General features: G+C 32.4%; 1 protein-coding gene across 30 annotated transcripts in view; it reads left to right on the plus strand.

Annotated features, from left to right (window-relative positions):
* The window catches only part of LOC139492042 (neuron navigator 2-like), a 322,278-nt gene that overhangs the window by 195,292 nt on the left and 114,418 nt on the right, over positions 1-12,568 (plus strand). For all 30 annotated transcript variants that reach the window (XM_071280132.1, XM_071280142.1, XM_071280137.1 and 27 more), the window contains one exon: positions 716-873. In XM_071280132.1, coding sequence (XP_071136233.1) covers positions 716-873 — 158 coding nt within the window. The remainder of the gene's footprint in view (positions 1-715; positions 874-12,568) is intronic.

Here is a 12,568-nt window from a genome sequence, read left to right on the forward strand (position 1 = left end):
CCTGTTAAAGATAAACTGACAATGCAACAGAAAATACAAAAGACCAAAAAAAAATGACAAACAAGTCCAGAAAACATTATTAGAAACTATAAAACTTTAGACTGAGTGACAGAGACCTCCCAAAAAATGGAGTTCGGATATATAAAACTTTAGACTGAGTGACAGAGACCTCCCAAAAAATGGAGTTCAGATATATAAAACTGTAGACTGAGTGACAGAGACCTCCCAAAAAAATGGAGTTCGTGCAGATATATAAAACTTTAGACTGAGTGACAGAGACCTCCCAAAAAAATGGAGTTCAGATATATAAAACTTTAGACTGAGTGACAGAGACCTCCCAAAAAAATGGAGTTCGTGCAGATATATAAAACTTTAGACTGAGTGACAGAGACCTCCCAAAAAAATGGAGTTCAGATATATAAAACTTTAGACTGAGTGACAGAGACCTCCCAAAAAAATGGAGTTCAGATATATAAAACTTTAGACTGAGTGACAGAGACCTCCCAAAAAAATGGAGTTCAGATATCAAGTGGTTTTGAGATGTAAACAACTTATCCTACATCTTAGCAGCTGTTCAATCGTTTATGCCTCTGATTTGTTGTTCATCTAGATGGGAATAATGGATATTCATTGGTTGTTTATCTGATTCTTTGTTCATCTTACAAGTTGTTCAATTTGTTGTTTATCTAATCATTGATCTTTTATCTTTTTCTAGGCTTCCATCACCATTTAAGTCAGGGAATAGTAAATGTCCTACCATAACTAATCCATCAACCAAACCATCATCAGGTAGTAAATCAACCAGCAAATCATCAGCCGACAAACATCTCAACCAACAGAACAACAACCAACAATCAGCTACATTACCAGCAGGTAGGTTCATCAACCAACATCAGGGTCGTAAAAGAGGGGGGGGGGGGGTAATTTCATGACCATTAACAGTATAAAATCTTGGTAAATGACGTTATTGGTCATGTTTTGGTGCATGGAAATGAAACGCACATTTTCTTTATGACGACAGATTTTTTTTTTAGTTTGTTACCCCGATTTTGTTTTTTGTCCATGGATTTATGAGTTTGAACAGCGGTATACTACTGTTGCCTTTATTTGACAATTAGGTTAAATTCTTTAAAAAAAAATAGTGATTACAGATAATTATTTGAGACTAACAGTAGCAGAAAAATTACTATTTGACGCCTGACAGTAAAGCCAGGGTATTCCTACCCTCCATTAAGGTTGATTAAATTATAACAGTCAGCTTCAAAAGATCTGTACTTACCTATGAATCATAACAACCATTATAACAGGCATACAAGGAGTCACCATAAACATTGACCATACCACCAAAATCATTATAACTCGCAACAAAAAACAACAACACTGCAAAAGTTACCAACAATCACCGATAATAAGAAATGATAACCAACAATAAAAACCCAACCAGAAATCATAACCAGTAAACATTTCTACTATGATTAATACCAGACATATTCTTTTTAACTTTTAGAAGATGAGATGTTAAAATTAACAATTAGGGAATATGGAAATGTCTTTATTGGATTATATTTGTACTGTCTAAGAATTTCACTTAAAAGCCTCTGTGCATTATGGGTAAATCAGATTATATGAAATGATTGTCTAAAAATCTTTTCCTGTGAGACTTGCATGTGAGACTTGCATGCTTGGAGAATAAAATAGAGCTATTTAGGAATTATTCTAAGAATTCTTATAAAATAATGTTGATTTACTATCCGTCTGTAAATTTTTCTTTGATTAAAGATCTCGTTCAATAGAAAGTATTATTGTTTACGAATTCCTTTTATTATACTACTTGAAACATATTGAATTTGAATTCCATTTGATATATAATCTTAAGAACTTTCTAAAGCTTACAAGTTTAATTTTCAAAAAGGTGAAGTTTTCAATTTAAAATCTTTGAAGTGTATTAACAAATTTGGAAATGAAGTTAAGAAGTACTTGAGTTTATAGACATAGTTGACCCTGACTTTAGGTTAATAATGCAAATTGAAAGAATTTGTTTGCTGTTTATTGACAAAGTCTGTCAAGTGCTTTTCTACATAACAAACGGAACCAGTCGTGTTGACACAATTGACATTTAAATTGGCATATAAGTAGTTGTAAGAAAAGAAAGTATTTTTCAAGTGCCATAATTAAATCAGTTTCACATAAGGAACATTTCAATTGACTTTTTGCCTTTAAATGAGACAAATTAAAAGTGTCTCCCATAAGTCCATAACATTCAGGCTTTAATTATTCCAAATTATAATTTATTTACCTAAATGTTACGTAAAGCGGGAGTTCATTGTCAATCTGCATTTTGAAATTGACAAGTGGGTAACTTTGACATTGGTTTATAATTGACTTGAGTTGTATTGGTGTGTTCCTGAATAAATGTTGCAGTCGACACCCAGTTTGTCGTCACTCAGTGTCAAAATCTCAACTTTTTTTTTATTGAAAATTGATTTAAATTATGTTTTGAAACAATTACATCAAACTTTTTAACCCCACAAATTAAAATGGTATTAATATGTCTTGTTGTTTCCGCATATAGTTCTGTTTTTGTTTCCCTCTGTAAAAGCTATAGGATAAAGAAATATAAAGAAGAATTTATTGTTGCAATAAAGAGGCTATATATATGTTCATTTAAGACCCAATGAAATATACATGTATTGGAAATAGATTTGACCACTTAATAAGTATTCATCATAAAACCATCATAAATAGGGAAGAAATAGAACTGGATAAGTCCATCAATGTCTGCTTAGCGTAAAATTTGATATCAGGTTAATTGTATATCTATCAAGATTTGTGTCAACCTAATATTTTCTTTTGACACTTTGATGAACATTTTGAGCCTGCAGCTCTTTGAAACCTTGAGGTGTGATAAGTTTCAACAGGTAGTAAATATATACATGGAAAGTCGTTAGTTAAATCAGATTTCGCTTTATTATCAGCTGATCAAAATTAATCGAAAGGTAAAAATAATGATAAAACCTTTAAACAAGTGAGATTTGGTGCCCACCTGGACGTGAAAACCGTAAGTGTTGTTGTATATAGCTGAAAATAGATCGAAGATATAGTAGTAAGAAACTTAATCAATTAAACCGATTTTTCTTTGTATTGAGTGTTTTCAGATGAAGATATAATTACTTATCGGAGGTTTATTTTTACTTAAAGATTTTTTGCACTACCTGCATAAAGGAATATTGAGTTTGATTTTTATGGCGAAAAATTGATCTGTGAGATTTTGTCTGTCACAGCTGTGGTACTTTTACCTTGTTTGTTCATAGAGGAAAGTGATTGGAAATTTTACATTTTTTTCCCGATGAATTACACTGGAATATTCGTAACAAAATAAGGCAATTTGTTTTATGAATGTGCGGAAAAAGATAGAAAGACAATCGTTTCTATATGCTTTTAAAAGGCTAGTGTAAACAGTTTATTGTGGAACATTTAATACAAAAAGTTGAGCTGGTGGATTAAAAAGTTTTTCTCACATACAGACAAATAAAGGCCTGTTTGTTCTGTAAATAGACTGTACTGATTCTCTCCTGTCAACAAAGAGAATTGATTAATGATTTTGAGATCTATATCTCTTTTAAGTACCTTAGCTATTTTATGCAGTGGGTTTAATTATATTTTATTTTACAAACAAATACTTTGATTTTAGTGCCTGCAGTTTTTGTTTTGACGTACTGATTGGAATCTTAATAGCGGGTCTGAAAACAGTGTTTTTTCACAAACAGCTGATTTTGTATGAAGGATATTGATTTTTTTTCTCGGTACATTTGACGTGGTTCTTTGTATGCCCAATAAAGACCTGGATGTAATTATTGACAATTAAGGCTAATATTATACACTTCATTTGGACCTATTTGAAAGAACGTGAGTAGCTAATATTACATTTGTGCTATCATATTTATAAAGCGATGATATTTTATATATATGATAGACATCAGATAGTAAAAAAAACAAAGGGGGGAAGGGGAGATAACAAGACAGACACTACTTAACCATAACAAAGAGAGAGGTTTTGAGAGAACCGACCGTGCAAGGGCTGTATAGCCAGTCAAGGTCGTTAAAAACTTCCATTTGTTGTTGTGGTTTTGAGAGAAATTAACAAGAAATAACAGGCATAGTAGTTAGAATGATACAAACATGCTGATGTTAACACAAATATTTAAGGGTTCCTTGTTTTCAGTTTAAATGTAACCTCTTTGTAAAGGAGCTTAACTTATTTGCTGATACTGGTGTTGAAAGTTGTATAGTAAATACAAAAGTTTTCCCACTTAAGACAAATTTTTATGCCCCACCTACGATAGTTTTCTGGTCTGTGCGTCCTTTCGTCCGTTCATCCGTCCGTTCATCCATCCGTCCGTCCGTTCGTCCGTCTGTCCCGCTTCAGGTTAAAGTTTTTGGTCAAGGTAGTTTTTGATGAAGTTGAAGTCCAATTAACTTCAAACTTAGTATACATGTTCCCTATGATATGATCTTTTTAATTTTAATGCCAAATTAGAGGGTTTACCCCAATTTCACGGTCCACTGAACATAGAAAATGATAGTGTGAGTGGGGCATTCGTGTACTGGGGACACATTCTTGTTTAAATTGTTTTTTTAAATAATCCTTGTTTGTTATCAGTATTTTATATTTGATATTACATGATAACCATCTTGTCAGCACTGTCGAGGTTACTTTGGGATTTTTCCCAAAAAAATCATTTTTCTATTTTTCTGCCTAGTTCTGGCACATTTAGTGCTCAAAGTCCCAGCACACTTAAATGACAAAACCAAAAACAATTAATGGAACAGGCTTTATTGTTGTATTTCGTACCCACATCATGTTGAGGCTTTCAATGCAGAGAAAAAGCTGACACCTTAGTACAAGTGCAAGAGGCCCCTAGCTTGGATTTATATTCCTCCACAATGACTTAGCTTGTTTTTTGGCATGTTTGGTCATATGGTACTTTATGTAATCAAAATCTCCTTACAGCAAAATATTTGTCTATAAATAATAGTAAATAGGAAGTACAAGGTATAAAATGCATTATATTTGGACAGGTAGATCAGTACACCTGTAATTTACAGGTAAATATATCAGGAAACAATTAAGCATGATTGGGGATCACTTCAGGTGAAAATGACAGCATTATAATTATATGGTTTAGTTCCATTGATGTCATTCAGTGTATAAAAGTAGTTAATTTAGCTGAAATAAATACATCATGTTTATTTTGACTATTTAAAGATCAGGTAGATTTCGATTGTGATAAAGACCTTTTTTTTGGTTCCATCAGACATGAAAAATTAGCCAGATAGACATGCACTAGGTTTTATAGTAGGGAGAAAAGTGTAGTAAAAATTGGATTAATTTTTTCTTGAAAATTGTGGCATTCATTGAAATATTTTTCTAAAAATCTGGAAATAGAAACTAGAATAATACAATGATACAGTGGAATATATATATTTGTTTGAGTGGAAAACATTAACATTTTTTATTAGTGAGTATTTAATTTTTATTGGAACTCTATTTTGTGAGGTGATTGAAGCTATAATAGATGTTCTTGAAATTTGAAAGTATTATAAGGGCAGATCCAGTCAAATTTCAGAAGAGAGGGTTCAAAACCCAGGATAAAAGGGGTGGTTTCAAACCTTGCTAAGCCACATTCAAATGCATTGATTGTCCAAAAAAGGGTGGAGTTCCAACCCCCGGAAACCTGCTGGATCTGCTACTGTATTAGGCTTTCTGAATTAACTGTGCTTAAATCGCCTTATGGATTTACTTTCATCAGGAACTTTTTAATCTAAATAAAACAGAACATGTATTCTAGGTCACTGTACCCTGATGTAGGGTATGTAATTTTTGTAGATAATTTTTTAATGTTGAATGTTACCTTGAGGGACATAACATGTTGGCACCAGCCGTAAGACTGTAGTAATTGTGTATCGTAATTGCACCTCTCTCACACTTGCTTGAAGCTATATAGAGGTTTTATTTGACAGTGTAATTTTTAAGTAGTCGTTTTTGTGAATTTTACTTATTTTCGATGGTATACTATGTACCAATTTTCATGAACTTATAAATAAAGTATTTTTGTGGGAAAATGATTTTTTGCATTCTGATACAAGCTTGAATAAGGTTATTGTGTTTTATGAGAAACATTAAATTTTGGGGTTTCACTATGCATATGAAATTTGGGCTAGATTACAAAGAGTGATTGGGATGGGCACGGCTGGGTGAGGCTAGCTTCTTTCTGGGAGTTAAGGTCAAGCTCAGTCCGCCTGCAGTACCAACAATTTGTTTTTGAAAAGAATGATGACATTATTTAAATGCAAAATCTTGATTCAGTGGTGGCTACATTGTTTTGAACACCTCTAAAATAAATGTGAATATCAGAACCTACAATTTTTTACTCAAGTTATCTGAAAAGAGATATGATATTTACAATTACAGTGGTCATCAGGAAATGGCAAAATAAATGGTTATTCAGGAAAAAAGAAAATTGTCTTATATCAAAACGAAGATAGCTGTCAGTCAGATAGATAAGTCACAGCAGCTGTGCTCTACTGGTTCACTGATTATAATTACATTTTTATCAGAACATTTCAAAAAAAAGAAATGGACATGCACATGTTGATTTCAAAGTTTTTTGACATTACAGCTTGGTGGGATCTTTCAACCTGGTTAATGAAAGAAAAACAATTGGACAACAAACAAAACTAAAAATGTTTTTAAAACCGAGATTTAATATTTTTGTTTATTTTATGGATTAGTTGGTACTACCTAGAGTTGGGGATTTGTATATTATTTTTATGTGGACTACAGATGTTGTTTGGTACCAAGCTGTGACAGAAATAACAATATTGAATATTAAATATGAAAAAATCAAAGATAGTATATTCATTAAAAAAAAAATTGAAGGACAATATTCTTGATTAATATTAAAAATTATAGGAATTGTCCTGTGTACAACTAAATGAGAGATTATATTTTAGCATTTAGTATTATACGTCCTTATCAGTGAACTAGTATACATTTGTTTAGGGGCCAGCTGAAGCACGCCTCCAGGTGCAGGAATTTCTTGCTGCATTTAAGACCCATTGGTGGTGTTCCGCTGTTGTCTGCTCTTTGGTCGGATTGTTGTCTCTTTGACACATTCCCCATTTCCATTTTCAATTTTATTTGTAATTTTTCTGTCTATAAACATGTCAAGTTTAGTCACAGTATGCACATCTATACTTCTTAAAATAATATAACTTAATAAGATAGGAATTAGCTTTTGTTTGAAGTTTCTTAAAATGTCCATCTTCAAATGAATTTGAGCTGACCACAATTGTCCCACACAGCAGGTGCCTTAACCCATGGGATAATTATACAAACAAGGAACCCTTTGACCAGTTCATAGTTTTACATTATAATAATTTTACTCCCTCAACCATTACTAATTTTACTGCTGATTGTTTTTATTAGGAATAATTTGGTATATCATGTAAGGCCACACCAAATAATTATGATAATTCAGCACCCATCTTCAAATAGGTATTGATTAATATTATTTATTTGATGATAGGTTATGAAAAAAGCTTCATATGTTTTATATAACAAGTTTGTATTCAATAATGAAAACCCCCCTTTTTTCTCTGAAAAGATTGTGATTTTGAAAAAAATAAAATTATAAATCTGGATAAAAAAGTGCTTATAACAAAATTTCAAATGAGGAATAACTAATTTACTTAAATACTCTACAAATAACAAAGTCATTTATGCCTTGGAATTTTGGCGGGAAATCTCTTCAAATAATTACCAGTATAGTATTTGTAAGCATAATATATCTGTTATGTTCAAGACAATCAACTGATTCTAGGAACTTGGCAAATAAAAAGTGGGTTTAATCCCTTGTATTGTGCAAATATTAAATAGAAGTCAGTCATATTTTGATGACTTTTTATTATAACTAAATGATGTATTGGCCTTGATATTTTGAAGTTTTAGTTTCAGTAAATGTTTACACCTTTTTTTTTTGGCCTGGCCTTACTTATATGATTAAATTTGATAGCTTATATATAAATCTTCAAAGTAAATCAAGGAAATGTTTCCCCTAGCCTAATTATAGTTATATTTGATAGTTTAGATCTCAGTAAAAAGTAAAAACACAAAAATACTGAACTCCGAGGAAAATTCAAAAAGGAAAATCAAAAATCAAAAGGCAAAATCAAAAGTCCAAACACATCAAACGAATGGATAACAACTGTCATATTCCTGACTTGGTACAGGCATTCTCTAATGTAGAAAATGGTGGATTGAACCTGGTTTTATAGCTAGCTAAACCTCTCACTTGTATGACAGTCGCATCAAATTCCATTACATTGTCAGCGATGCATGAACAAAACAAACCTACTCAAAGAGTAAAAAATGTCAAAAATAGGGGTATATAAATGTTTATACACCAAGGAAATGTTTGGCCTGGCCTAATTATGGTTATATTTGATAGTTTAGATCTTTCTAGTAAATCTTTATAAACAAGTAAATGTTTGGCCTGGCCTAATTATGGTTATATTTGATAGTTTAGATCTTTCTAGTAAATGTTTATACACCAGTAAATGTTTGGCCTGGCCTAATTATGGTTATATTTGATAGTTTAGATCTTTATCATTTGTTTACTTGATGTTTACTGAGTACACTGCTGTATTTTGAACATTCCTGATAAACAGTTAATTACATGTAAACAGAACAGCTGGCCCTTGTCTTTGTCCCTGGACAGTGGTCATTTTAATCTGACCAGCAGGAAGTTTGACCATTTTATAGACAGGATAATTTTTATTTGGATTATATGCTTGTCATGGAGGTAGGATGGTATTAATTTAAGATCTGTTTAAATTGGAATGAATTTTAATGATTTTGAATTAAATTAAACTTTGAATGGGTATTTTAATGATTTTAAATTTTGATTAAAGTTTTTGTTGAACATGGAATTAATTTAAAGAAACTTGTAACAGAAGTTATAAATAAAATGCTGGAAATATTTCTACTGGATTTTAAGATGGAAAAACTTGACTTCAGTAAGTATGCAATTGCTAAAACATGTAAAAATATATATGAAGTATTGGTAGAAAGGAAACATGAGTGAAGAAGGTTAATAGGATTAATGAAAGATTTGAATAAAACCTGACACTTCTGGTTTATTAACTGCCACCCCAAATCAAAACTTTTAATTATTAATGATGAATACTTTTGAAATTCTCATTTTTGTTGGTATTTTGAAGCTCTTTTAAGATAGATCAATTAATTTTAAAATGATTAACTTTGACAATCCCATATGTAAAGAATTATTAATAGAACTGCCACCCTTGTTAAATGTTACCCCTCCTGACAAGATAATCCTCACGATCTAATGAGAAGGCTTATGTCCATCCTGATTATAGACCAAGGTGATAAGCCTTTACAGATAAACTGCCAACAATAATAACTATTACATGTTCATGTCGCTTCCTATACCATCCCAGGGCAATAATAGATTAATATATTCCTTTCCTATACTATCCCAGGGCGATAATAGATTAATATATATTCCTTTCCTATTTAAAACTTTTATTATTTTCACTTTCAAAAATAAATATTGTCTTTATAGATTATATGTCTCCTAGTTTCTTAAAAAAGCTAATTCAATGGAAAATTATAAAGTTTTAGGACCCAAGTATTAAATGGTCTGTGGGACGATATTGAAAATGTGTATTTGATAACAAGGCTACTTTTTGGGTGCTCAGGGTGCTAGTACAATATTTCCCATAGGCGGATCCAGGGGGGGGCCATAGGGGGCCCGGGCCCCCCTTTTTGTGTGAAAAATTTGGTTGATTATATAGGGAATCATTAAAGCGTGACTGGAGCAGGCCCCCCCCTTTTGGTCAGTCAGTGGGCCTCCCTTACAAGAAGTTCTGGATCCGCCACTGTTTCCATATCAATATATTTATACCAACATGTTGGACTAATACAAATTTTGTGTTAAACATATTTAATAACCTATAGGGCATTACCAATTTTAATTTAATTACCCAGCAATAATGTTTAATGCACAGACTAAATTAAATGTTTATTTTCCTGGAATATACATACAAATCTATATGAATATCTTGATCATAAAATCCTCACCAAAAAAAATAAATAAGGTAAATTTTGGGGACATTTCAGAGGTTACAAGCTTGAATCTGGTTACCACAGAACTTGATATTGATGCATATAGATTTCATAGGAACCCTGTACATGGACATATAGATTTCATAGGAACCCTGTACATGGACATATAGATTTCATAGGAACCCTGTACATGGACATATAGATTTCATAGGAACCCTGTACATGGACATATAGATTTCATAGGAACCCTGTACATGGACATATAGATTTCATAGGAACCCTGTACATGGACATATAGATTTCATAGGAACCCTGTACATGGACATATAGATTTCATAGGAACCCTGTACATGGACATATAGATTTCATAGGAACCCTGTACATGGACATATAGATTTCATAGGAACCCTGTACATGGACATAGATTGCTTTTGTTGGTTCATTCCAAAAGATAATAGTATTCCACTGAATTCGCTAGTGATTGAATAAACAATAACTGCCTGAAGGGCAACAATCATTGAGCTATTGACTGGTTCCTGAACAAATATTATCCCACTGGTATGGTACTATCCTCCATTGTTTTTGTCCTGAGGGCAATACTAAGTTAATCTCATGGTTTATCACATTCCTTGACAAATCGGAGGAGACAAATAGATCTGGTGGTGTACAGAAGCACAGTGTTATTGTATCCATTGTCCTGGAAAATGAAAACATGTCAATTCCAGTTGATTTGGAGAGAGAACTCTTAGGTATTTAGAGGATGTGGTGTTTATCTAGATATTGCATGTTCAAGGCAAAAGTATTTTTAGAAAAACTTTCCTTCAGATATTTATACAGGAAAATTTTAGCTGTTTCAATTATAAATTTCTCTTGTTTTCATCAGAGACATATATACACCCTTATCCTAACCCTGTGTATATATGTCTGTTTTCATCAGAGACAGATATATACACCCTTACTCTAACCCTGTGTATATATGTCTGTTTTCATCAGAGACAGATATATACACCCTTACCCTAACCCTGTGTATATATGTCTGTTTTCATCAGAGACATATATACACCCTTACCGTAACCCTGTGTATATATGTCTGTTTTCATCAGAGACATATATACACCCTTATCCTAACCCTGTGTATATATGTCTGTTTTCATCAGAGACAGATATATACACCCTTATCCTAACCCTGTGTATATATGTCTGTTTTCATCAGAGACATATATACACCCTTATCCTAACCCTGTGTATATATGTCTGTTTTCATCAGAGACAGATATATACACCCTTATCCTAACCCTGTGTATATATGTCTGTTTTCATCAGAGACAGATATATACACCCTTATCCTAACCCTGTGTATATATGTCTGTTTTCATCAGAGACATATAATTTATACACCCTTATCCTAACCCTGTGTATATATGTCTGTTTTCATCAGAGACATATATACATCCTTACCCTAACCCTGTGTATATATGTCTGTTTTCATCAGAGACAGATATATACATCCTTACCCTAACCCTGTGTATATATGTCTGTTTTCATCACCCTTATCCTAACCCTGTGTATATATGTCTGTTTTCATCAGAGACATATATATACACCCTTATCCTAACCCTGTGTATATATGTCTGTTTTCATCAGAGACATATATATACACCCTTATCCTAACCCTGTGTATATATGTCTGTTTTCATCAGAGACATATATATACACCCTTATCCTAACCCTGTGTATATATGTCTGTTTTCATCAGAGACATATATATACACCCTTATCCTAACCCTGTGTATATATGTCTGTTTTCATCAGAGACATATATATACACCCTTACCCTAACCCTGTGTATATATGTCTGTTTTCATCAGAGACAGATATATACACCCTTATCCTAACCCTGTGTATATATGTCTGTTTTCATCAGAGACAGATATATTCACCCTTATCCTAACCCTGTGTATATATGTCTGTTTTCATCAGAGACATATATATACACCCTTACCCTAACCCTGTGTATATATGTCTGTTTTCATCAGAGACAGATATATACACCCTTATCCTAACCCTGTGTATATATGTCTGTTTTCATCAGAGACATATATATACACCCTTATCCTAACCCTGTGTATATATGTCTTGTTTTCATCAGAGACATATATATACACCCTTATCCTAACCCTGTGTATATATGTCTGTTTTCATCAGAGACATATATACACCCTTACCCTAACCCTGTGTATATATGTCTGTTTTCATCAGAGACAGATATATACACCCTTACCCTAACCCTGTGTATATATGTCTGTTTTCATCAGAGACATATATACACCCTTACCCTAACCCTGTGTATATATGTCTGTTTTCATCAGAGACATATATACACCCTTATCCTAACCCTGTGTATATATAGACAATAAC

Source organism: Mytilus edulis, chromosome 10, assembly GCF_963676685.1.
Source record: "Mytilus edulis chromosome 10, xbMytEdul2.2, whole genome shotgun sequence".
In the NCBI taxonomy this organism is placed as follows: Eukaryota; Metazoa; Mollusca; class Bivalvia; order Mytilida; family Mytilidae; genus Mytilus; species Mytilus edulis.